The sequence below is a fragment of the Plectropomus leopardus genome, chromosome 2 (assembly GCF_026936395.1).
Source record: "Plectropomus leopardus strain MGB_pleo_1.0 chromosome 2, ASM2693639v1, whole genome shotgun sequence".
Lineage (NCBI taxonomy): Eukaryota > Metazoa > Chordata > Actinopteri > Perciformes > Serranidae > Plectropomus > Plectropomus leopardus.
Genome location: NC_142177.1, coordinates 2,777,174 through 2,804,643, shown reverse-complemented (window position 1 = coordinate 2,804,643; position 27,470 = coordinate 2,777,174). Strand labels below are relative to the sequence as shown.

The following is a 27,470-nucleotide window of genomic DNA, read 5'->3' as shown; positions in this document are numbered from 1 at the left end:
CTGTTTATAATGCTACAAAGGTTCCAGTTATCTTGCGCACACTCTGTGCTATGGAGGGACAGCCCACTCTCAGGGGCTTCATTTTTCATCTGTTAATGTGACCACTGTTGATTGGTCCAGCCTTCCCTCTGTATGGTGGCAGACTTGTATCATATCTTCACATCAGCCCTGGCTGTGCTGAGCAGTGTCTGAGGAAATGTCCAAAGACAGTCTGAGTAAGATTTGTCACACAGGAAAATACCCCGTCTCTGCTTAGATATACAAAATCCAGCGATGTAAATGTAACATTTTGTCAGTTTTGATTCTTTTGACATTTAAGTGCCCCAGAATTGGGAGACTGGGGGGTAGGGGGAGGGGCAAGGTTTTGCACTGTCTGGCCAGGCCTCAGCTAAAGGGCAAAAGGAGTTGCATAACATAATGGCGTCCCACATTCCATTTCCTACATTGCTGTACTTGGAAGCTGGGGAGCAACTTCAGGCTTGTGGTGCCATCTAGTGACTGATCGCTGTCCCATGGCAAAGCATAGTGCAAAATACCTCCTGTTTTATACATTTAGTTTTAGTTTTATATTTATTGTTGTCATTTCTTAGAATAATAATTTTTTTGTTCTTTTCCAGCCCTGAGTCAGTTGAAGCAAGCCCTGCCGTGAATGAAAAAAACTACAATAACCACAGCTGTGGGAGCGCACAGAGTCATGGGTATCGGGGACTACCATATGCTGTGAGTTCAAACTGCTCTTTTCTTATCATCAATTCTATCATAGCATGTCTTTTTAAATGAAATTACTATTACTCTCTATTACTCAGAGAAGGCTACATGCATAAACATTTTCAAAGCTAAAATAATAACTCCGTGTGAGCTGCACAATCTTTTCTTGTTTTCTATTCTAATCTTTTCAAGTTCTGTGTTCTGTTCTAATAGAACAGTAAGAGTTAAACTAAGGGTTGTCAGTGCTTTGAGTTTGATTTAAGACATGAATGTCTATCCTACTATTAGCCCTCTGTAACCACAAACTACTTCCGTTATTAACAGCTGTACTGTTTCACGTACCTGTTTTTTTGCCCTCATTTTCATTCGTCTCCATTTTCCGTTTCCCTTTTGCCTGAACACCCGTTGTTTGAAGATGCAACAGTCTTCCGTTGTGTGTTGTCAGGATCACAACTATGGCGCACCCCCTCCCCCCACCCCACCCGCCTCCCCGCTCTCCCAAACCATCATTCCCCGCATGGATCTCAACGGCATGGTACGCGGCTCCCGCTATCACGAAACTACTGAGGACAACTCAGCCGACAGCGACAGCTCCTCAGAGGAGGACGGGGCTGTGGCCAGCTGGTGTCACTGCAGCCTGACGCCGGACGGCCTGCTCATCAAATGTGACAACTGCAGGTGAGAGATGGAAAAGCAAAGGCTCCAGCTGCTGGATCAGCAGTCACACGGTGTAAACTATACTGACTGGTTTTGACTTACATAAGACAAAGAAAACTTTGGACCAGCTAAAATATTTAAATATTAAATTGAAATAGAACTATACCACTATTTGGGCTGATGCATCATATCATGACTTGCATCCTATATAATTGTAACATGAAAAAATTGCAAATTCTAATGATGGAAAGAAAACTTGCATTGCAATTTTTTAGGAAAGCTGCCGCAAAATCAGGCATTTCAGACCACAAATATCACAAAAACAGCCCATGAAATCCTGGAGGCGCTATAGTTGCATCAAGATGTTTCATTTATTGTATTTGATGCAAAACCTGGTAGTGTGCCTTCACATAATACACCTCACAAGTGATATTCTTCAAAATGCTGCGGGATGTATTCATGTCAGGACCCTCTGTCCATTTGTTGGCTATATAATATAGTACTCTAGGGGCGCTTGGTGCCTCAGTGAATAGAGTGGCGCCCCATATACAGAGGTTGTATCCTCGCTTCAGTGGCCACGGGCTCGATTCTGGCCTCGACCCTTTGCTGCATGTCATCCCCTCTCTCTCCCCCTTTCACGCTTAAAACTGTCCTGTCCACTAAAGGCAATAAAAGCCCCAAAAAATAATCTTTAAAAAAAAAATATATATATATATCTTACTCTGTGTTTCTAAACCTCAAGTTTTAAGTGTGATTGCTCCTCAACATTAAACAGCCCTCTCAAAAATGCTGGGCTAACAGTTTCTATAGCCTTCCTCAAAATCTGCTAAATAGATTTTGTCTGTGCAGGAGTTTTTTTGATTTCACATTGTCATGAACTTTGTAACAATGACTTGACTTGTTTTGTATCTGCATTGCGGCTCGTTGATGTCTCGTGTTGATGTGTTTTACCGCCTTTTTTGTTGCAGGAGACTTGACAGGAGGAAAGGAGCAAAAGGCCAACACAGAAAAACAGAAAATGTCTCAGGTACGTTGTTTTGTGTCTTTTTTGGTGAATTCATCTTCCCTCAGTTTTTAAGTGCTCCGTGACGACCATGCATGTGTTTTGTTTCTGATGGTGTTTTGTGGGGGTTGCAGCTGGAGAGAGCAGTGCCACCGAGAGCGGTGACGAAGAGGTGTCACCCTCCACCATTTCTTACACCGCCACCCAGCATACACCCACCAGCATCAAACTCACTGTCAATCGGGTCAAAAGGAGCAAATCCAAAAAGAGAAAGAAGAGCACAGAGAAGGCCCGCGGGACGCCGAAGGGCAAGAAAGTCAAAGTATGCAACTGTTTGAGACAACAGATTATGACAGATAAACCTGACAAACCTTAAAATCCTGACAGATAAAGAAGAAAATGATCAACGTTAAGATCAACGCCAAATATTAAGCTGTTATTTTTTCTTACAAGCCACATTGAGTGTGTTTACACAGACATGAGTATCAGGTATCAGGCTTATCCTGTTTTTGATCATATTTGGGATATATTTACATGGAACAAAAAGAAATGTTCATTATATCCTCCTATAAATACCTGCATCTAGGTTACTGATTACTGCAATGTATTTGCACAGGCACCTGTGATGTTTTACAAAAATAATCAGCAATTGGAGATGTGAGTGACGGGAAATATTAATTTTGATACCACTTTCTGTTACGTTGCTTGACTATTTGCATGCTCTCAAACACAAAGATAGGATAACTCAAAAGCCCGTTCATAACCGGAATCCTCATGTGCATGTAAATACAATGAGAATACCTCAATTTCATTTTGGATTGATTGAACAGTTGCAGGTTGATCCATGCATTGATGTGAGTTAATTTTCCCTCTTTCAGGCTTTCAGAGAAGGTTCTAGAAAGTCTATGAGGATGAAGGTAATATTGGAGTTAACCTCACTTTTATGTTAAGTTATTCAGTTCTCACTCAGCCTAATGCTATTATTTCACTGCGAATTAAACCCTCCGGTTGCAACCCACTCCCTCTCGTCTTCTGCCTAGAACTCAACAACGGAGGCGAGCGTGTTGGACGAGAACACAGCAGAGGGATGGGAGAGCAGGATCCGCCAGTGGACGGACCAGTATGAGGAGGCTCTGGCCAATCAGTACAGCGCTGACGTCCAGACTCTCCTCCAACTCCACCGCGCCGCCAGCACCACCGTCTCAAAGGCCGAGAGCGGCACTGCAACGCCTCCTTCCACCACACAGATCCACACCTCAGTCGATGCCATGGACACCATCAACCGCACTGAGCTGGCCTGTAACAACACAGTGCTGGGCTCACAGATGCAGGTCAGTCCGACTCCTGAACCAAACAAACTCCAACTCAACCAGACCAGTGTATTGATTTATCTTGTGTATCACAATGCATGCATGTGCAAAAAAAATAGCGTTACAAAAGATTCTGTGTAACTATCCAGTAATAATAAAGTGCATAAAAACACATTAACCCTCAGGGCCTGCTTTAATATTGCACACACTCATATCACTAATATCAAGCTTTAAAAAAAAATTATACATGTAATTTTTTACTTTCATTGAGTTAATTTTTTTAAACTAACATCAGTCCTAATCATAAATATATATAAATGATTAATTCTCAGAATTTTAACCTTTTAAAAAACAGGTTATTGTCATTATGCCATTTTATTTCTAGATGAAAAAAAAACCCACTGAAAAAGAATTATTTTTAAGAAACTACATGCAAGGTAGATTATTATTATTATTATGTGATTATTACAGCCTGAGATATGTCATTGATGAGCCGTAACATTGATTGTGACAGTGCACCTAGTAAAAAAAGCATGTATTTTCTCCATATGCCAAATATGGCAAAAATGACATCATCAATTGAATGTAACAATTTAGTTTCCACAGTGTATTTTAGGCCTACTGTAGAAGCTGAGCTGGAAATTCCAAGATTAAATAAAAATTTACAATCTTGCCAAAATTTATGCCATATGCATGAACACAGCCAAAATGATCAAAAATGAAGAATGAAAAGTACGTAAAATGAGCCAAATGGTACTTAAGGGCTAAATAAACAGCTTAACTTTGTGGTGTGACCAAAGAGAGTGAGTAATTTTCTCCTTGACAAATGTTCTGCATTTGCAAATAACTGGTTTGTGATCTGCTGTTTGCAGCTCCAGTTGGGGCGGGTCACACGGGTGCAGAAACACAGGAAGATCCTTCGAGCAGCCAAGAACCTGGAAGCTGACACGCTCATCATTGAATACCGGGGAAAGGTCATGCTCAAACAACAGTTTGAAGTCAACGGGCACTTCTTCAAAAAGTAAGAGATCTTGGTTATTTGTGTTGTTTGGTTTAAGTTTAAGTTCAAGAAATCATTATTGTCCCCCAAAGGGCAAATTCTTGTGCAGCCAGCAGAAGTGTATAAGTGCATACAGTACATACAATAAAACAATACATTTAAAATCACATTGAATCATTTAAAAAAGCAGTGGCGGCAGGAACAAATAAATTCTTCAGTCTGTTAGTCCTGCATTTTCGCTTACTAAATCTGCATCCAGATGGAAGCAAGCTTTATCCAGTCAGTGTTTTGGACCAAAGACATATACACAAATTCCAGCATTCTCACCTGTTGTATCACCTGTGTGCGGCTTTATGATGCCATTGTCATCCTGTTTTTTCTAGACCCTACCCATTTGTGCTGTTCTACTCAAAGTTTAATGATGTAGAGATGTGTGTTGATGCAAGGACCTTTGGAAATGACGCCCGCTTCATCAGGAGGTCCTGTACGCCCAACGCTGAGGTCAGCCCCCAAGCTTTGGAGAATCTCGCTGCCTGCTTGTTATGTTGCTTTTCATGGTTGTATTTTTCGATTTAAACTAAAATAACTTGTGCCTGTGTTCTCTTCTCCAGGTCCGGCATATGATCGCTGATGGCATGATCCACTTGTGTATCTACGCCGTCAGTCAAATCACAAAGGACGCTGAGGTCACCATTGGATTTGACTACGAGTTCAATAGCTGGTAAGTATGGCTCCTCCACCCATATCCCTCTTGCACCTGCATTTGAACTGGGGCTGGGCAATATTACTGTAAAATGAAATTGCAATATTTTAGATTATATTGTGATACACGATACATATCTCAATATTTGAAAATTTCCCTCTAAACTACTAGAAACTACTAAAATACAAAATTATTAAATGAACTACAGTTACAGTATAGTTAAATAAAGTTGCTATTGCCATAAAATAAAGTTAAATAAACTAATGTTATGATGATGTTCAATAAAGTATTGTTATAATTAAGTAAATCAAAGCACTCCCCATGGTACTTTAATTTTGTAGGACCCAGCTCATAACGGGTTGAAAGTGTCTGTTTTTGCCCTGAACTTGAAGCTCCGGGTCAACAGTCAAATGTTAGCGTTAGCAGACAGATAAACTATCATTGCAGCGCCTTTTAAACATAAAGATTCATTCACTGCAAGCTGGAAACTAACAGCTCTCCAGTGTATATATTACAAAGATTTGCAAGTCGCACTGGTGCTCCATGGTTGCTAATGTGACTAAATAGCGATAGTCTGAGCTCTGCAGACGCAATAACACATGCCTCACCTGTTAATACTACAACCACTACCGCTCACTAAGTTAGATTGTTACCATGCCGCTGCTAAATGTGAAGATTTATTCACTGTAAGATGTAAACTAACAGCTCTCCAGTTCATACATTAATAGTAAGTAAATGAGTAGTAAATGAATGAATCAGTGACAACAGTGCGTAGAAGTCTCCGTCCACATGTTGCAGTGTATTTAATGGCCTTGTTTGCTGTTAGAGACTTTTGACTCTGCTCTCTAGTGCCATCTAGTGGATGTATGCGGGAGCATGGAATGATGATCCTTACAACATTTGAAAAAAATGCATTGTTTTCATACATAAAGGGAGTATAAATGAGCTGTAAATGATAATTGTGCAAGTCCTCACATACCATAAATATGAGTGCATGTTCAGGTGGAGGCTTGTTGCTGTTACAGAATGTGTTGTGTTCCATCCTCTGGCAATTTCTCCAGTGTCGTCTGCCCCTCTCTCTCAATAAACCAACAGTAATTACAAGGTGGACTGTGCGTGCCATAAGGGCAACCAGAACTGCCCCGTGCAGAAGCACAACCTGAGCCCAAGGGAGAATTTGCTCAGTACCCCCTCCCTGCCGCCTCCCTCCCCCCTGGTCGGTGCAGAGACCCGACGGAGAAAAGCCCGAAGGAGAGAGCTGGAGAGCGGCCTCACCGGTGACAGCAACCAGACCCTTGACCAGCACCCAGAGGCCAAAGAACTGCAGGGGACCAGTGACACAGAGGTGTGTGTGTGTGTGCGCACAAGTGCTTCTGTGCATGTGTTTGACCATCTTAAGAGGAAGTGTTGCTCCCAATAAATATCTTTTAATGTAAGGTTAAACATAGAATGAAGCCTCCAGTAAATATTAATGTTACCACATAAGCAAAAAGTGTTATAAAAAGTCTGTTTGCAGTTTTTAGACACATTCTACCTAAATTAGCCAAACATTGCTTATGTTTTTAGTTGAGAACAATGTTTTCATCATGTGCTTCCCGTCTGTGCCATCAGGAGAGACTGCTGGATGAGCTGAAGGTGGAAGAGGGAGAGGAAGGAGAGGTGGATGAAAATGGGGTTGTCATTTCCAGTAAAAGAGTATGACATTTTAACTATTTTCCATACAGCTGTTACACTATCCAAGCATACTTTTCAAAAGTGTTTTTGTTCTCTGTGACAGTCCTGTTCCAACAATACATTTGTGTTTCAGAAGAAAACAACGTTTGAGGTAATTCTCTGTGTAACTCCCCTCTTGTGTCTTTGCCTGTCCATGTAGACATATAACAACCTGGAGAGGAGGCGCAGGAGAGTGGGAGGAGCCGAGGTGAAGGAGGAGGGTGTGGAAAGTGAGGACGGGGCAGGAAACCCCGCTGGGAACACTCCCACACCCCACAACACTGGAGTGGGGGTCAGCACACGCCGTACCACCTACGTCATGGTCAGTGAGAGAAATTGGGTTGTTTCATCCACACCTGTTAGACTTTTTACTTTGTTGTGTTTGTGTGTGTGTTGCATCTACTTCAATTTATTCTATTCATACCCTCTCTTTCAGGAAACGCCTTCAGTTGAAGAAAAGACCTCATTATCCAACCTGCCCGCCCCGATAGCGCCCCCTAAACCTCCACGACCCACCAAGCCTCGGCCCAAAAGTCGGATCTCTCGCTACCGGTCAAGTTCATCCCAGCGTGCCCGGCGGCAGCGCCAAGCCCTCGCCCAGCAAGCTGCTGCAGCCGCTGCGGCGGCAGCGATGGCAGCCACACTGTCATCAGCTGATCAGGGCGTTTCCCTGGACGAGGAGGGGTCTCAGGGCCCATATGGTGCTGAACATGGGCACGGAGAGAGTGGCCTCGGGGGTCATCTCCTTGATGGAGAAGGCCAGGGTCTAAATTGCATCAATAGAGGCAACCTGCGCTACCCCAAGACCAAAAAGGTAAGAGGAAATTAGACTCTAGGAATGATTTGTAGGATGTTGGCAGTTCTATGATCCAGTTGAGCTTTTTTTTTATCAGATTTTTTTGAATTTTCCAAGCAAACACACAGTTAATCATAAATCCTTGTCCCCAGTACTTGGTGACAGAGTGGTTGAATGATAAAATCCCTGGAGGGGAAAAGGTCCATCAGGAGGTGCCCATTGAGCGCCCGCTGCGGATAACCACTGACCCCACGGTGCTGGCCACCACCCTCAACATGCTGCCAGGCCTCTCCCACTCATCGCTTATCTGCACCACACCCAGACACTACGTCCGCTTCGGCTCCCCCTTCAACCCCGAGAGACGCCGGCCCCGCCCGCTCCAAATGGACGGCACTTATGGCTGCTTCAAGAAGGTGAGAGCTGTAGCAAGGTGTAGAGAGATGGAGTGTATTAATATAAAACGTAGGATGAATGTTGTTATCCTTAGTGAAAGGATATTTCAGGCAGGTTCTGAAAGGGGAACACCGCCAAAAATAAAATTCCAAAATACTACTACTACTACCACTGCTAATAATAATACAAATAGTAATAATAATAATAGTAATAATAAAAATAGCTTGGATTTATATAGCGCCTTTCAAGAGACCCAGTAGAGTGAACTTAAGGAAACAACATACAAAAACAAACAAATACAAAACTGAAAAAAGTAAATAAAAAGTAAAACTGTTTTTTTTCCATGGCCTGGGAAAGGTCAGGCAAATTTGTGAACCTGAACTCTCTGTAAAAGCAAGAAACAACAGAAGGAAGTCTCAAACTTGTGATGCCATCAAGTATAAAGTCTGTAGCTGCTCCAAAGACAAAGAATGTGAGCCTGATTTTGTTGAGAGTTTGTTTTCTTTGTCAAACCAAAGGAGATTTATTCTGTTGTAGTGTTCTCAATTCTGAAATAGAAATTGTAGCAATATATTCAGAACATTGCCCTGGCTGCTCTCAGTTTCATCTAGAACATCTTCCACCATTCACTGGCTCTGGAGCCGCTCCACACTTCACACTGTGACATCACAACTTTGATTTTTACCACTCTGCTTTTTGGCATTTGGAGTTGTTCATGTTTACTAATATTTTTGAACTGTCTTGGACCAAAAGAATATCGTATGCTTTTTAAAAAAGTGCAAGTAGATCCCCTTTAAACAATTAATCTAAAACGGAAAGTTTTAAAATTCCTGAAATGGAGTTCAATTTTTTACCACAGAATTCCATATTTGCATGAAATGTTGTGCAGTTTGCTTTGCTTGTTGGTTAAAAATAATCTGAATGTACAGCTCTTGTTTTTGCTGCCATGAACCGTAAATTGCTCACACAGTGTGTTCTCCTTAAAACACAAATGTGACTGGATGTAACTCTCTGTAATATGTTAAATTCTGTCATCTTCGTTTCTTCTTTTATAAAACTCAAGATGTTCTGAGATGTTGAAATAAGTTGAACCAAGATTCTTTCAATGTCTTTTAAACAAATATGAATTTGTTTAATTTATGTTTTGATGCAGAGATGGATAAAGCAGGTGGAGGACGAAAGCTGTTCGGCCAGTGTGGAGGACGGCACAGAGTCCACCTCCTCCCAGCAAAGCACCAGTAGCAGATCTACCCCCAACCCCCTGTCCACTGGTACGTGCATCCCCACCCCCATCCAGTGACTCATTTACTGCTGTGTGTGCTGACGGCACCAAAACTGACAAAAACAGGAACTATAGATCAGAACTAAGCAATTGGCTGCTATTATTATTAAAGGTGTCATTAAATGAGGGGTGCAGCCCAGATTTAAAGTGTTGTATATTTTACACTTGTGTGTCGTCTGTTTTATACCTTCTTCAAACTAGAAGTGTATTCGTTCCTTACATGTTTTATTTCAACATCTCATGTTTTCTATACAGAAATCAACGCACCGTTTAAGAAGCGTCGCTCCAAGTACATGCCAGAGACGACACCAGCACCCTCGGACCACCTGCTTCGTCCGCTGTCACCCATCACGCCGCCACTCCCAGAAGACTCCCTCCACCCGCCGCTCCACACCCCCTGCGGCTCCCTGCTGCCCAACGGCCTGGCCTACTCACCCATGCCCTCACTGCCCGCCAGCCGCTGCAACACGCCGCTGCAGTTCGAAGTAAGCGCACTCTGATCCACAAACACAATTTGTGACATTTATACATTTGCATACAGTAATGGCGCATAAATGCATAATCAGAATCAGAAATATTTCATTGATCCTCGTGAGGAAATTGTGGTTCATTAAAGTGGCTCTGATGCCATCATAGAGAATTATCACAAGTAGAAATAAGCACCAGCACAGGTATATAAATATATAAATATCAAAATGGAAATACAGTAATAATAAACAATAAGCACTAGTATGTAGATATTTAAATGTTTAAACATAACATTAGTATGTGTAATCTGTGTGTGTAAAAATATAAATGTTAAGACATAAAGCGATTGACAGTTAGCACTAATATGTGTAAACACGTGTACCTCAGAGTCAGGTCAATCAATTCCACAACCCCCCGGGGTATATTTAGTGTAAGTAATTATTCAAAATTAGATCCGAGGAACATTGTTAATCATGGAACGAGAGTTATTGTTTGTACGCAAATAAACCTTTTGGTGCTTGATGTGATTAACTCTTAATTTTGGTTTAAAGATACGAGACGTGACGAGAACTACTTCAACATCAACATACCAGTGAAACTTGATTTGCTTATAATTTGGGACACACCATGTGTGTCTAATTGCTTTTGCTTTTGTCTCTAGAACATATCATCCCCTGAGGCGTCTCCTGTTCACCGGCCAGAGTCCATCTCTCCCGAGGTACGATCTCATCTCTCTGCCACTGACTCCTAATTGCTGATGCAAACAGTTCAATGCTTTCAATTGCTGGCTTGTGTCTGTACTTTGTGTAATCACTTTTTCTTCCCCTCCTGTCTTTTTATGAACCTCTGTTCCCTCTCCACCCTCAGCCGTGTCTTCAGACAGACTTTGACATCCCTCGGCCTCAGTTCCCAGACCTGTCACTGCCCTCCAGCTTGGAGAGCCCTGTGGCTGTGACCTCAGATGACTTTTCCCTTCCCGGTGGTCCTTCAGGCCACGATTCCCAGGGCCCATCATCTGTAGGGACCAGTTCCCTTAACCCAGTGTCCTGTCCCTCGTCAGAGCTAACCTCCCAGAACAGGGAGCAGGCCTTCAGGACAGAGTTCAACCTCATATACACCTGCTCGCCCCTCAACGCTAACTTGGGGAACCCCGTGGCCACCGAGCGCCACCTCTCCCAGTCAGAAGGTGGCTTTTCCCCAGCAGAGTCCTTCCACAGTTCCATCAGCGGCCAGGGGCTGCTGGGAGATGTGGGTGCCGGCTCCATGTCACCCTACGGCGAGCCTCATTATGGAGGAGGCTACCCGGACAGTGGCACACCTCCTCACACCAGCAACCCACCACAAAAGAAGAAGGCAAGTTCTCCACATTTTAATGATGAGAATGTGACAAATGTTTTGAATCAGATAGCATTTCATCTGTTCTTCTCAAGAACGAATGACTTTGAGTGTGCAACCTGAAGAGCCAAACCTCATGATGTGCTTCTCCCCTTGCTCTGTCTTTGCTCGTTGACTTTGTCTTAGATATATCAATGGCTCCTATGTGTCAGGTGATCAAATCCAAAAGCAACAGGCATCTAAAAACATATGTATCCATTTTCTGTTTCTACCTGAAATGATGTCGACTCTGTAGCTTTGACCCTTCCTCCCCCTCCCTCCTCCCTCCCTCCCTCCTCTCCCTCAGTCCCCTTCCTCCCCCCTCGCTGCTCCTTGACACTTTTTGCCAAGTCTCTCTTCCACTTTTCTTCCAAGGCAGAGGGCCAACCAGCATACCATTAGTCTGCTGACAGGGAAGCCAGATTACCAGGCTATAGCAGTAAGAAGTGAATACAAGCCAGTACAAAATATGGTGAATATTCTCCCTACAACTACATCTTTAGAAGTGTGCATGTAAATATTGTTTCTTTGCATCTGCATACAACACCCACCCCATGCTCCGAAAGCTCCGCCCCCTCCTCCAAACCCACATTGAATTCTGACTCTATGGTTTTGAGCAGCAGTTTTAAGTTATTCTGCCATTTCAGTCAAATCCATTTAAGTGTGTCAAGGTTCATCCATTCGCCTTCAACACAAGAGGCCGATGGTTCATGAATTGTCACAATGGGGTCTCTCTGCTCCATCCCATCCATGGCTCTTTCCAAACAGATCAATGCTCCATCCACCTCTGCTACAAGCAAGGCTGTCATTTACAAGCGTTGTTTTTTTTTTCAAATTATCTTTATTGGGTTTTTAATCATTTAAAGTGAGCAGATAGGTACTCACAAACCCCACCCCTCCTACCCCTCACAACAAAATCTCAGCATAGTGGAAAACCCAAACAGACTTCAATAAAAATAGATTAGTTAATCAAATAATAATAACATGTAATAGTAAATAATAAATATTAAACATTGGATATTTACAGGTGTTGTTTACAGCAAAAAAATACCATAAGGCACCATGGGAAAGTTCCGGGCCTCAAGGTAAATTAAGGACATGACGAATACAGAAATGAGCGCTGAAAACTGGAAGTGAGTTAGCATTCCAGCACTCGTGGTTCCCCCCGTCACAAAGCCAATGGGTTATTTAATGTGTTTTTGGTTACAAGCCTGAATTAAGGCCTGTGGTTATCACAAGCTCAAATGACTTTCACATTTTCAATGTCATAAAATACGTCAGTGAAAAATACCCCACTGTGAACTATGAAGCTTTTGTGTCGTAAAAAAGTTGTTAGTTGTTAACAAGTGGCTAAATGAGACTATAGAAGGTCATAATGCAAAGCTGCGCTGAACACAGCTTTAGGGGCCATTCACATGATAATGATTCTTGCATGAAATGTGATGCGGTTTTGCCTTAGGTTCACATGGCTACAGGGTTTTGGGGAGCCAAAAACACAAACTTGAAACCAGGTTCCAGAGTGTAATCTTGAAAATGCCACCCCTTCTGTCATAGTTGAACCTGGCAATGAGAGGATCCTGTGAGAACAGCGCAGCTGCACTTTATCTTTGCACCTGGTGTTCTTCTGTGGTGTGTCATAACACAGTTACACTGCCAGCTACTGGCCTGGCATGCATACTACAGCGTTTTTGGTTGTTTTTTGCAGATTCGTGTACACCAGGATTTTTTTCACAGTGTTATTATATGAACGCAGAATTATTTAAATATACAAAGAAAAGACTTTTCTCTTTTTAGAAGGGCCATTCTTGTCTAAAGGTGGCTTTACAGTCTCGCAGTGGTGGTGACTTGTAGTCATGCAGCCGTAGTGTAGTTTGTTTATCGCCTGATGTTAGCTTTTTTACTTCTGGCGATTGCATTTAGGCTTCAAAAGTATCATAAACGTTTGTACCAGGGAGCTTATTTTCTGCAGTAATCCAAAGTCTAATAGAAAAATCCCATAGACTTACTGACAAACCAGGGTGATGCTAACATTCACGTTGTTTCACAGAATTATGCCATCCCCAGAGCACTCCGTGGATGCCTCTCTGAATCTTAATAGGCTTTCCCAGTCACATGATTCATCAGTTTTCCCCCCGCCAAATGTAATGTTAAACCAACGTGTTGATTCAGCTGGTCATATCACAAAGTCCTTTTAATGTGAGGACAGAAATCACATTGGAATTCAATCACAGTTTGGTCGATAGCCGATACCCAAAATCCTTTTTATTCCATATATCATAATTCTCCCTCTAATAACTATTTAATATTGCTGTAAATACATCAACAATTTCTCTCTCAGTCAGCTGTATTTATTCAAGTTTCTCGCTGATGACCAATAATGTTCTGTAAACAGTGGCACAGAGCACACACTATGCACTCACAAAAATGGATATAGATGAGCTGCTGCTGCTGTACGCTGCAAGGAGGCTGAGGAGTAACAAATAGAAAACCAGGATAACCAGGATATGAGTTCACCAGATCCTTCAAAGACAGCAGGAGTTGGGAGGATCAAACACTCTATTAGGTCTAGCTGTCATCATCAATTTGCTGACATTCTGGCGATGGTAAAAGAGGACATCAGTGAAGACAAAACCAACTTTAGAGACCCCCGCCAGTGTCTGAGCGAAAAATTCCTTTTCTGTGTCATCTGCAGCCCTGTACTGGGTCACACAGCCGTCAGTAGGCATGATTGAGTGATTACAGCATGTTAAAGGTTGTTCCTAAATCCTGAATGAAAGAGATCAGCTGATATTAAGAAGCTGATATTTTAAGCACTGGAGGAACTTCTTCTTTCATCTTCTTCTCCTGACAGCAGTCAGCAGCTTCATCTACTGGCCAGAATCTGCTACAGTCAGTGAGACGGATCAACTACTGATGACTAAAGTCACAGGAATAACAAAAAAAAAGCAAACAGTAAAATAGTGCACAACTTCATTCATCTTTTTCAACATAAAACAAACATTGTGTGGTCCAAATTAGATGTTAGGATCTACGTTTGTGTGTCTATCGTTCGTGAATGCGCTCTAGGAGTGATTCACATTACATCGTTCACAACTTTACTGAGTCATAGTTGTTTTGTGGACTCCACCATCCACTTGAAGTGAAGTGATTTTTAAAACTATACAGTACAAGGTAGAGGGTAGATTTATTAGTAATTTTTTAAACAAAGTTTAAAAAAAATAAATTAAAATTTGTCCTTGATCCTGCTAAATGTTTGGAGTTGGAGAAGTTTATTAAACTTAACAGTGACCATGAAGACTCGATCTGGTTGCTCGGGCATGTTGCTGCTGATGGCATTGTACAATTCCTAAAACTATCTTGTTATAGTTTTAGTTACAGGTATAGTTCTCGTTCTTGGCGTGGACAGCCCTTAAACCAAGTCGTGTTTGCACAGTTAAATGTTTGTTATTCTATATTATATGTTAATATTCTAAAGTTGAACTAATGAACCCTCTGGTTACTTCTTCTTCTGGTTTGAGTCATTATCACCTTCTATATTTTTATTAATAGCGATATCGACCAATATGGGAAAAATAATTTGTGATCATATTTTGCCGTATTGTCCAGCCTTAGCTGGACACCAGGTGCTTGGTAGTAACTACCAGTCGCTGTGTTAACTCAGCTGCCTGCTCCAGTCTCCCCTATGTGTAATATTACACTAGATTCAGGCAAGAGCCATCCATGTCAGTATCTGACTGTGTGCTCATCATCCCGCTCCCTGCCTCTCTCATACCCCCCTCTACTCCCACAAGCTTTTCTCTGTGTCATGATGACATTAAGCTGGGATGAGTGCTCTCATTCTCATCGTTAATAGTGGAGGTGTGTGTATATGTTGTGTGTGTGTGTGCTTGAACTCTGTGTATGTGAGTGTTTGTGTAGATGTTGTTTCAGCGTGGTTGCATCATGGCGTGGTGCATTTCCAGTTGCTTGCTCTTTCGTCAAAGCTGTATGTTACTAACAGTGCATCGAGGACACACACAGTGCTCCGCAGTACAAGCCGTTCTCATGACTACGAGTTTGTTAATGGAATGGAACAGAACTAGAGATACATACAGTGTCATTCTCATGTCCGAGGTGATTTCCATGGTGATGAAGGTGTGTTTTTTTTTCTTTTTGTCATATTGAACAAACAGTTAACAGGTGAGTGCTCTCTGGTGTGGTGCATGCGGTCTGCCCATCACTCAGTGCAGTTTTGGTGAATGATTGCGTGTTTCAGTCAGCGGCCGAGCGTCAGTGTGAATGACATGAGGTTGTATGAACCTGCGCATCAGAGTGTGTGTCAGTTGTTAAACAGCAGGTATGTGACAGCACCTCTGACCCCTCTGCTGCCTCAGGTGTCTTTGCTGGAGTACCGAAAGAGGAAGCAGGGCAGCGGTCGCGACTCGGAGCCTGCTGTCAGCGGCTCATCTCTGGGCAGCACCCCCACCCGGCCTGGCTCCCACTACAGTCAGGACTCCCACCATCCCCACTGCCATCAGCAAATGCAGCCTCCGGCCTCCCCACACAGCTCCTTCTCCTCGGCACACTCTTCCTCCATCCCACAGATAGAGGAGGTCAGCCCTCCAGACCACCAGGGCTCGGCAGCGCAGTCCAGAAGCCAGGACAGCAACAACCAGTGGTGAGAAGCTAAAATTGATAGTTTAAATAGTTTTATAGTTTATAGTTTTTTTTTTTTATTTTTTTAAACTCTTTATTCACCATTTAATGCATACAAATAATCATATACAAAGTCAACAAAGTGATGGTATTGGATTGGATATGGGATAAAAAATAAGAAAGCAACAACAATAATGAAAAGATGCTTTAAAAAAAAAAATAAAAATGAGGAAAAACAAACAAAAGACAATGAAAACAAATAAACAAATAAATCATCAATTGCTTTGGTTTAGTTACATATCGTGTAACTGTTTGCAGGATGAGTCTGGTTTGGCGTTATTCATTCTGTCTGCTGATGCCTGCACACACACACACATTGATTTATTTATCTATTTTTACCCTTTTTCTCATTTACTTTCCTGCTTTCCTCCTCCTACTTTCCTTCCCCTCACTAAATGGTTCAAATACAACTCTTAGGGACTGTTTGGTGCATTTTAAACACTTTTCATTCATAATTTTAATAATGTGTTTAATAATGTTTTAATAATGTGTTCATGCATATGGAATGAAGATTGTGTATTTTTGTTTAATCTTGGAATGTCCAGCTCAGCTGATAAAATAAGTTTAAAATACACTGTGGAAACTAAATTGATAAATTCAAACTGTTGAGTGCAAAAAATGCTCCATTGAAACCCATTCAAACTGCAACTTTTGATCCCATAGCCATCAAAGTACAGAAACATGGAATTAGTCTTTTTTTTTTTACTATTTTTGAACTGATGATGTTCATTTTTACCATATTTGGCTAATGGAGCAAATACATGCTATTTCCACTAGGTGTAAATGGTAAATGGACTGTACTTGTACAGTGCTTTTCTAGTCTTTTTGACCACTCAAAGCACTTTCACACTACATGTCACATTCACCTATTCACACGCTGGTGGTCGAGGCTACCGTACAAGATGCCACTCAGTAACCATTCATACGCATGCACACTCCACTTGCACGATGACGCAGCAACAGGAGCAATATGGGGTTCAGTATCTTGCCCAAGGATACTTCAAACATGTGACTGGCTGGGGATCAAACCACTGACCTTCCAATTTCAGGATGGCCTGCTCTACTTCTGAGCCACAGCAGCCCCAGTATTAATATTAATAGGTGTACTGTTACAGTCAATGTTGCTGCTAATCATTGACATATCCCAGGTTGTGATCATAAACATAGATCTAAAAAAATATGTATCATAACAAAAAATGAATGAATATTTGATATTTATGATTCGGACTGATGTTTGTTAAAAAATTTACCTTAAAAATACTATTGATGTATAATAATAATGAAATAATATTAATGTATATTTAATGTGTGTGTGTGTGTGTGTGTGTAATATATATATATATATATATATATATATATATATATATATATATATATAAATATATTTATTTTATTTTTATTTTTATTTTGTAAAGCAATGTTTTGTGCGCAGAGCAGTATAAGTGTGTGTAATATTAAAGCAGGCTCTAAGGGTTAATATGTTTTTCAATGCGTGTCATACCACCTGGAAGTTCTTAAGTCATGTTTTAAAAGCTGTCCGATAGTCTTCATAAATTGGTCCTGATGAAAATCAGAAGATAACCTATGAAATTCTGTTTTTCCCAGGATGGTCCCCACTACTGTTGAACGTCTAAGGGAAGGTCAGGGGGTTCTGGAGCGAGTGCTACGAAGCATCAAGATGGAGCGGATTTACAAGAGGAGTGACGGCTCTACAGAGAAGGAATCTGGTATGACGACATTACAAGCTTATTACCCTCCGTCTCTTCCTAAGCAGCACTTAAACACCAATCCAAATATATCTGCACCAAGTTTGAAAGGGAGACTGGATAAGTCAGAGATCTGTAAAGAGAAGAAACCACTGAAAAGTTCTCAAAGACCTCTGTTCCTGCTGCTGTCTACTGTTTACCTGTTCACTGGCTTGTGTGTGACATCACATAGACACACCAACAAAACAACACACACACAGACACAGGCTGACAGAAAGAAAGACTTGTGTGGTGTGTTCACTGGCAGTGGGAATGGAGTGAATTGCTTATATTAAATGGGGTCACCCGTGTTTAAAAAAACAGAATGCATGCAGTATTTTTGGTGGGAAAGGGGTATAAGTCAACATAGAGCAATATATGTTGTGTTTTAACCTCACCAATGATTTCTGGTGTTGGAGCTGACCTTCCCCTCTGTGCTTTCAGATGCAGATCGATATGAGATGCAGGCAGCGTCCATGGCTTCTCCCATGAAGAGTCCACACAGATACAGTCCCTCTGTGTACTCACACCAGGTAGCCTGCAAAACACACACTGTATCACTTGTTCCTAAACCATATGTTTTTAACCGTGATATTAATGAACAAGATTTAGAAATGAATGAGAATTTTCTAGCCTTCAACATCAACACAAATTCAGATGCTAATTATGATTCGGAATCTGTTGCTAAATGATATAGAAGTCTGTTACTAAAGGTTTATAAATGTTTTTTTTTTTTTTGGTTATTAACAATGTGTTTATTTTTCAGCGTGAAATAGATTATTCATAGTTCTTATTGCCACAAACAATTGTTTGAAAATGAGGCTTGTTAGTTGATACCTGCAGACGGCTTTGTCCCATGGTATTAATACTTATCATTTAACACTTTCCCTGCCATTGATGAGATTTTCCTGCAATCTGTGTTTTTTCACTGTTATAATGTAGGGGACACTGTTACAGATGTCGTGCAATAAAAAAACATTTCCACGTCCAAAACCAAATGAACACGACGATAGAAGGTCCCAGAGTAACAGGAAGAGAGGACTACTACGTGCCGATTTTATTACTATTTAGTGGCTTTTCAGACCTTCTCTGCGATGTTTTTTTTTAAAAAAAGCAACAGGAGACACATTTAGCGACTTATTCAGATCATCAGGGAGCAAGGGGCAAGTATATTGTCGTTTCTTCCCTTGTCCTTTCTTGACTGCAACTGCAGAACACCGCTGTCTGCGGCCGTCAGGCCAGCGTCTTCCCCTCTCTCCTCCTGCTTCATGTGTGTGCAGTTCAGTTGGAGTGAGTCTGCAACTCGGTCAAATTGAAAGAATAAATTGATATGTGATGATTGACTCCTTCCAGACAGACAGACAGACAGACAGACAGACAGACAGACAGACAGATAGAGAGACCCCGTCAGAGCTGATGTGAACCAGAGAGAGTCCTCTGTCAAATGATGTGAAAATGTGAGCATAAAAAAGAACTGAGTCCTTCTTCTGTTCTCAGTCTGCTTTCTGGTCCACTTCAGGAGGACTGAGTTCAGGTCTTTAAAGAGGGCTATATATGACAGACATCAGCCTCAGGACTAACAAAACATTTTTAAAAATTCACACTATCACCACATTAAAAAGTGTGTGTGTGTGTGTGTGTGTGTGTGTGTGTGTGTGTGTGTGTGTGTGTGTGTGTGTGTGTGTGTGTTAAGTCATCGGAGAGCCACCGGCAGACCGACAGCCCGTCGTTCCTCCAGCAAACCTCCAGCTCTCCATTCCGGGGTTCCTACAGTCCCTCATCAGGCCAGAACTTCTACCCACGCCTCCCCACCTCTCATCCCGGAGTGTCCCAGGACCACCCTCTATCCTCCTACCCCAGTCACACCCCCACCTCCTCCTCCTCGTCAGACTCCAGGCCGCCAGCGGGCTCTCTACACCAGCAGAGTGGCAGCAGTAACGTGGACGGCGGCCACAGCTATGGCAGCAGCCACTTAAAAGCGAGCCTTTTGAACAGCAGTGGCCTGGCAGGGACTCCCAGCCCGGGACCCAGAGCCCACGGGCAGACTAAAATAGACTCGGGCGCCCCGGCCTCCAGAGGGAGTCAGCAGCAGGCGTCTCGCAGCCTGAAGTCGGGCAGCCCGGGACAGGCGGCGCTGCAGGCCGGCTCCAGGCTGCTGTCGGCCGCAGCGCCGACACACTACCCACAGAGAGGGACCGGCCTCAGTCAGTTCCAGCACTCCCCCCTCCAGGGACCCGGAGTACGGACACAGTCAGGAAGCTTTTAGGACCTTGTTCAAGTGTGTGTGTACGTGTGAGTGTGTGTGTGAGTGTGTATGAAGCTGCGTACCTCCTCGACCCCCTGCAGCTGCAGTGAAATGGAGCACAGGGAGTTTGGGGAGGAGAAATGTACAGACCTAAGAGGAGCAAGGACTTCTTTACGGATTTCTCCTTTTCTTATTTTCTGTCTTTTCTTTCTTTATTTTCAGAAGAAAAAAATTTACCACATTCTGCACAAAGCTAATCATTGACTTTGGACATCATTACGGAATCGGTGGAAAAAGCGATTTGGATGACACAAAAAAGAAAAAATCACATGTAACTTGAAATTGTCCCCAGTGTTTCCTCATGTGCCGGACCGTGCAAACAGGCTCTATAATGTCGGAAAGTCAAAACTTCCACACAAATGTCTGTACAAAGTTCTAAAAAGCCGTACCTGTCGCCATGGTACCTGGGTTGGATACATACTGAGATGTAACTGAAAGAAAGCAAGAGTTGTTTTATTTTTATTTTATTTTTTTGTTACTTTTTTTGATTTGGTGAGTGGCCGAGTCTGTGCTGCAGTAAATAAGTGTTTGATTTGGAAAGGGGGGGTAAGCAGAGACCACATGTTAATCATCCGTTCTACAGCTGCTTTAGAGAGGCGGGGGGGGGGGGCTCTCCCTGGATAGGATCATTCCATATGATTGCCAGCTTCTGTTCTCTCACCAAACATTAAAAAACAGCCCTTTCTCTCTCTCTGGAGGTTCTCCGTTGGTTCCAATGTTCTGTTTTGTTTTGGTTCTCCTCTGTTTTCTCATCCCCACTGGAGACTGTTTTGATTTCGCATTAGGACTACTCCACTGTAGACCTCACGTATTGTACTTGACATACAGATCTTATGATTCATGGTGCTGCATTCTTGTTTTATTTTTTGTTTTTTTTTTTTGTTCAAATAAATTTGAAATCCAGTTACGTTCCCCACATACGGCTGCATTCATCTCGTCATTATATCCATATTTTTTTTGCCAAATTCATATTAATCATATGGTGATGGGATGCAGGAACAAAATAAGAGGAGAGTAACTTTATTTCTGAGCTCAAACTGTTTTTATCCTGCAGGATTTCTTTAATATATATGTGTACGTTTTTCCGACCAATCCTTGCATTCCGTGTGACAGCGGGGAAACCAGGGGAGGGGATCTCTGAGGAGTGTTTGGATTGTTTATTGAACCGAGGTAAAAAGCTGCTAACGTTCTCTTGTGAGAGCTGCTTCCCTTTCCACAGAATGCTGTATTTTTGTTTTCCACTCTCAATCCTCACAAACTGACTGAGCAGGTCGTCCTGACCGCCGCAGTGGGACCTCAAAGCGACGTTAAGCTGACAGCTGGGCGGCAGCAGGAGGGCCCTCTCCTCCCTCTCAGACTTTTATTTTGGACTGGATGTGGTTTAAAAATAAACAAAAAAAAAAACCCAGCCGCGTTTGTGTGGAAGACTTCAAGGACCGAGGGCCCCGGTCACGAGACTGGACCCCACCCACCACTACACCCACTGCCCCCTCCGCCCCAGTCCACCTACACACAGAAGGGTACTCATGTTACATGAATGTTTGACAGATTGACCCAAAATTAACCAGCACCTTAAAATGAAAGAAATAAAGCCTAAAAGACACAATAGGACAATATGTATGATTATGTGTACTTGTATAGAAAGAAATGTGATATAGACTTGTATGGAGAAAATATAGTACACTGAATTTATCGCATGATCTTTGTTTTAGGGTCTGAGTGACCAACTGTGTCAGATGGTTGGAAGCTAATCATTGGGTCTGTTCCTCCAGAAAACAGATGCTGCATTCTCTTTTTTTTTTGTTTTTTGTAAAGATCATTCTGTTGCTTTTATTTTATTTTTACACAGATCATAGTAGTAACTATTTCAATTGTTCCCCTCCAAAAAGGTTTAAGAAGCAAGAGATGTAATGCATTTTGATAATAAAATAATCATGATGGTAATGTCTTTTGAAAACTACCATTGTGATTTGTCATTTGAGGGACTCACTTGTATGTTTTGCGCACATCATGGCGGTCCGAGCGGGGAAGAAGATGGTATTTCACGTGAAGCGTTTCGGTCACTTTTTAATGTCATTACTGTGATAAATATCTAACCTATTTGACATGCGTTCATTTATTTTGAAAAATGTATTGTAATGTACATGTGCGGTTTAATGGCCAAGCTCAGGTTTATGGTCTATTTTTTTTAGGGCTTTTTTTGCCTTTATTGTATCATAGCTGTAGACAGGAAAGAAGGAAAAGATAGAGGGGTTACTCGTAGCAAAGGGCTGCAGGTTGGAATCGAGCCGGGCTGTAAAATACTGAGTCTATACAGGTTACACACTGTACCACACACTGGTTTCAACTTGCAGAGTGGATTCTTTAAGCCACTGCCTCACTCACAAATCCTCCTAGTACTAAGAGTCAAGTCAAGTCAGTTTTATTTATAGAGCCCATTATCACAAAACATGGTTTGCCTCAGAGGGCTTTACAGTGTACGACATCCCTCTGCCCTTAGACCCTCACATCACCCAAGGAAAAACTCCCCAAAAAGAACCCCTGTAACGGGGAAAAAAAAGAGGAAGAAACCTCAGGAAGAGCGGTAGAGGATAGTGAGGGATCCCTCTTCCAGGACGGACAGACGAGCAATAGATGTCATAAATATCAAATGAGATACAATTGTGGCAAAAAGGAAAGAGAAAGAGGGGGGGGGAGAGGGGGGGAGAGGAGGGGGGGGGGCACAGAATAATAGAAACAGATGCATGTCATATTACAATAATGGTAGGTGTGAAATTAGTAATTGCTCTCTATGATGATGTTGATAGAGATGATAACAGTCTCATGCATATGTGAAAGGGGGCTGTCCAAAGGCAAGATCACAGCATCGGCGCAACCAGGACCAGACCACGATCAGGGCGAGCGAGGGGCACAGTATCAGTACAGCCACAGCACGAGCACAACCAAAGGCAGGGTCGCAGCATCAGCACAGCTATCACCACGGTCAGGAGAGTTGCTCCTAGTGATGAAATTCTAAGAAAATTCTCAGAATTTTGACATTATTTAGAATTTAAAGTTAGGATTAGGTCCTGGTAAAGATAAAAGCTCATAAAGCATCTTAGCCCTTGAGAGCTTCTAAGGTGAAAAACTATATGTAGGGCTAGGCAATAATAAGATATTATATCATATCGAGATATGATACTATTTCTTAGATATTGGATATTGTTACATCGTGATATGGATTGTTCTTTCCCTGATTTTAAAGGTTGCATTACAGTAAAGTGATGCACGCTTAAAAACTTATCAGACAGTTGTACTTGTTTAAAAACTTGCCTTGACCCACTTGTCATTTTATCTACATTACTTATTGATCAAAAACAGAATTGTGTTAATATTTTTAAAGCACCAATGGCCTTTCAATATTGTCAAATCAAAAAGGGAATTTGGAAAAAAAAGTAATGCTTGACCCTGTCTCCCATTTCTAGCTTTAAAAAAGTGTTCTGGAGGAGATTTAAAGGAGGATGGAGGAGGAGGATTTAAAAATACCAAGATATATATCATGTACAGGGAGTGCAGAATTATTAGGCAAGTTGTATTTTTGAGGATTCATTTTATTATTACATTTATTATAACAACCATGTTCTTAATGAACCCAAAAGACTCAATATCAAAGCTGAATATTTTTGGAAGTTGCAGTGGGGCTTTTTTAGTTTTAGCTATTTTAGGAGGATATCTGTGTGTGCAGGTGACTATTACTGTGCATAATTATTAGGCAACTTAACAAAAAACAAATATATACCCATTTCAATTATTTATTTTCACCAGGGAAACCAATATAACAGCTCAACATTCACAAATATACATTTCTGACATTCAAAAACAAATCAGTGACCAATATAGCCACCTTTCTTTGCAAGGACACTCAAAAGCCTGCCATCCACGGATTCTGTCAGTGTTTTGATCTGTTCACGATCAACATTGCGTGCAGCAGCAACCACAGCCTCCCAGACACTGTTCAGAGAGGTGTACTGTTTTCCCTCCTTGTAAATCTCACATTTGATGAGGGACCACAGGTTCTCTATGGGGTTCAGATCAGGTGAACAAGGAGGCCATGTCATTAGTTTTTCTTCTTTTAGACCCTTTCTTGCCAGCCACGCTGTGGAGTACTTGGATGCGTGTGATGGAGCATTGTCCTGCATGAAAATCATGTTTTTCTTGAAGGATGTGGACTTCTTCCTGTACCACTGCTTGAAGAAGGTGTCTTCCAGAAACTGGCAGTAGGACTGGGAGTTGAGCTTGACTCCATCCTCAACCCGAAAAGGCCCCACAAGCTCATCTTTGATGATACCAGCCCATACCAGTACCCCACCTCCACCTTGCTGGCGTCTGAGTCGGACTGGAGCTCTCTGCCCTTTACCGATCCAGCCACGGGCCCATCCATCTGGCCCATCAAGACTCACTCTCATTTCATCAGTCCATAAAACCTTAGAAAAATCAGTCTTGAGATGTTTCTTGGCCCAGTCTTGACGTTTCAGCTTGTGTGTCTTGTTCAGTGGTGGTCGTTTTTCAGCCTTTCTTACCTTGGCCATGTCTCTGAGTATTGCACACCTTGTGCTTTTGGGCACTCCAGTGATGCTGCAGCTCTGAAATATGGCAAAACTGGTGGCAAGTGGCATCTTGGCAGCTGTACGCTTGACTTTTCTCAGTTCATGGGCAGTTATTTTGCGCCTTGGTTTTTCCACACGCTTCTTGCGACCCTGTTGACTATTTTGAATGAAACGCTTGATTGTTCGATGATCACGCTTCAGAAGCTTGGCAATTTTAAGAGTGCTGCATCCCTCTGCAAGATATCTCACTATTTTTGACTTTTCGGAGCCTGTCAAGTCCCTCTTCTGACCCATTTTGCCAAAGGAAAGGAAGTTGCCTAATAATTATGCACACCTGATATAGGGTGTTGATGTCATTAGACCACACCCCTTCTCATTACAGAGATGCACATCACCTGATATGCTTAATGGGTAGTGGGCTTTCGAGCCTATACAGCTTGGAGTAAGACAACATGCATAAAGAGGATGATGTGGTCAAAATACTCATTTGCCTAATAATTCTGCACTCCCTGTATTGAGATATAGACTAAAAGTTTTTAGCCCATATCGCCCAGCCCTAACTTGGAGTAGGGAAGAGAAGTTTTGAGAGGCTTAAGTATTTTTCAAACAGAGAAGAAAGCACTGGAAAGAAAAAAAGCAAGAGAAAAACCATGGAATGACAGTGAGTTTATGTAATGCCAGATATAAGATGGTGCAGCGATGATGTTTGTAGTCAATCACATTGGAGTTGTGCCTACACCTCCCACTTAACCCAGTCATGATTTCATGCCAGAAATAAAGTGATTGTAACACAAAGATATTTGACCAATTAAAAAATTCAGCAGTGCAGCAGTGGGATCACACAAAGAGCACTTCCACAGTCTCATATTGTGTTACAGTTCATTTTATTTCCACTGGGTGTCCACACCTTAAAGGCTTACATTTGTAAAAAAAAATTGTCACTACTATTGATAGGGAACCACATTCCAATAGGAAAGGTCTCACAGCAACTCTGAGCAAGGAAGAGAGAAACTTTTAGATAAAACTGAGGAGGTGTGGTTGACCTTAAGTATGTCTACCAAAAATCATGAAAACTGTCATATTATAGTATGCCATTCAAAAATCATCAAAACGTCATATTCATTGTATAGTTACGATACCATCGTGTTTTTGATTATTTTTAGAGAACATACTTTATGATGACGTTTTTGATTATTTTTGGAAGACATACTATATTATGACATTTTTGATGATTTTTAGACGATATACTATACTGTCTTTTTAGTGATTTTGGACCACATACTATACTATGACGTTTTTGAACAACATACTATACAATGTAGTTTTTTTTGGACCCGTACTATACTAAGCTGTTTCCGATTATTTTTGGACTATATTATGACAGTTTTGACGACTTTTGGACAAAGTAGTATACTATAATATTTTTGACGATTTTTGGACGACATACTATACTATGTCATTTTTGATGATTTTTCTGTGACACACTATACTATGATGTTTTTGATGATTTTTTGGCTACATACTGCACTTTGTTGTTTTTGACGATTTTTGGGCGACATACCATACTATGTCATTTTGAACAATTTTTAGATGACATACTATACTGTGTTATTTTAGTCAATGCCTTTATTCGACAGGGCAGATATAGCGTGAAAGTGGGAGAGAGAGAAGGGAAAAGGTTGAAGCCGGACTTGAACCAGTGGCGGCTGCGGTGAGGACACAGCCCCTGCACATGGAGCGCCCCAATATACTATGTTGTTTTTGACAATTTTTGTGCGAATTACTTTTCTATGTTGTTTCTGATGATTTTTGGGCGACTTACTATACTATCATATTTTTGATGATTTTTGAGTGATGTACTATACTATGTCGTTTTTGATGATTTTTGGCCAAAATAGTCCACTGTCTTTTTTGACGATCTTTGGGCAACTTACTATAATATGTTGTTTTTGCTGATTTTTGGACGACATACTATACTATGTCGTCTTTGACAACATACTTTACTATGTATTTTTCATTTCATGTCATTTTTTCAGCACACTAAATTATGACTTTTTTTTTTACATTGTATAACATGATGTGTCTCTACAAGCTATAATATGTAGTTTTCAGCCATTTTTTTGATATGTCAAAATTTTACGTTTTTCGACATACTATACTATGGCGTCGGCCATTTTTTTGACATGCTAAATTATGATATTTTGGGCCTTTTTTCAACGTTGTTATTATAACGTGTCTTGCTATGAGTTTTGGGCGACATACTGTACTATATTGTTTTTGACGATTTTTAGGCGACTTACTATACTATGTCGTTTCTGACAATTTTTGAGTAATTTACTACACTAATGTAATTTTTAAAGATAAAGTTTTGGGGCTTTTTCAATGCCTTTCTTTGATAGGACAGATATAGTGTGAAAGGGGGAGAGAGAAGGAAAAGGGCAGAAGCCAGACTTGAACCTGCGGCCACTGCAGCAAGTACATAGCCCCTGCACATGGGGGGCCTGCTCCACCAACCGAGCCACTGGGCACCCCAATATACTATGTAGTTTTTGATGACTTTTTGGGCGACATATAATACTATGTCATTTTTGTTAATTTTTGTGTGAATTACTATACTATGTTGTTTCTGATGATTTTTGGGCGACTTACTATACTATGACATTTTTGATGATTTTTGGGCAACATACTAGATTATGTCGTTTTTGACAATTTTTGGATGACATACAATACTA

At 41.5% G+C, this 27,470-nt stretch overlaps 1 protein-coding gene across 8 annotated transcripts in view; it reads left to right on the top strand.

Annotated features, from left to right (window-relative positions):
* setd5 (SET domain containing 5) overlaps positions 1-22,135 on the top strand; it is a 47,856-nt gene extending 25,721 nt beyond the window's left edge. For 3 of the 8 annotated variants that reach the window (XM_088082859.1, XM_088082889.1, XM_088082894.1), the window contains 23 exons: positions 618-720; positions 1,154-1,386; positions 2,334-2,392; positions 2,503-2,690; positions 3,247-3,285; positions 3,409-3,699; positions 4,551-4,699; positions 5,062-5,179; positions 5,290-5,399; positions 6,477-6,726; positions 6,993-7,076; positions 7,255-7,416; positions 7,531-7,908; positions 8,043-8,303; positions 9,437-9,554; positions 9,821-10,050; positions 10,695-10,751; positions 10,901-11,386; positions 11,787-11,879; positions 15,781-16,064; positions 17,708-17,829; positions 18,292-18,380; positions 19,541-22,135. In XM_088082859.1, the coding sequence (XP_087938985.1) occupies positions 618-720; positions 1,154-1,386; positions 2,334-2,392; positions 2,503-2,690; positions 3,247-3,285; positions 3,409-3,699; positions 4,551-4,699; positions 5,062-5,179; positions 5,290-5,399; positions 6,477-6,726; positions 6,993-7,076; positions 7,255-7,416; positions 7,531-7,908; positions 8,043-8,303; positions 9,437-9,554; positions 9,821-10,050; positions 10,695-10,751; positions 10,901-11,386; positions 11,787-11,879; positions 15,781-16,064; positions 17,708-17,829; positions 18,292-18,380; positions 19,541-20,113 (4,477 nt within the window). In that variant the 3' untranslated portion in view covers positions 20,114-22,135. Of the gene's footprint in view, positions 1-617; positions 721-1,123; positions 1,387-2,333; positions 2,393-2,502; positions 2,691-3,246; positions 3,286-3,408; positions 3,700-4,550; positions 4,700-5,061; positions 5,180-5,289; positions 5,400-6,476; positions 6,727-6,992; positions 7,077-7,254; positions 7,417-7,530; positions 7,909-8,042; positions 8,304-9,436; positions 9,555-9,820; positions 10,051-10,694; positions 10,752-10,900; positions 11,387-11,786; positions 11,880-15,780; positions 16,065-17,707; positions 17,830-18,291; positions 18,381-19,540 lie in introns of all 8 variants that reach the window. The other 5 variants (XM_088082854.1, XM_088082866.1, XM_088082877.1 and 2 more) reach the window with 3 other exon arrangements.
* The last annotated feature ends 5,335 nt before the right edge of the window (positions 22,136-27,470 follow it).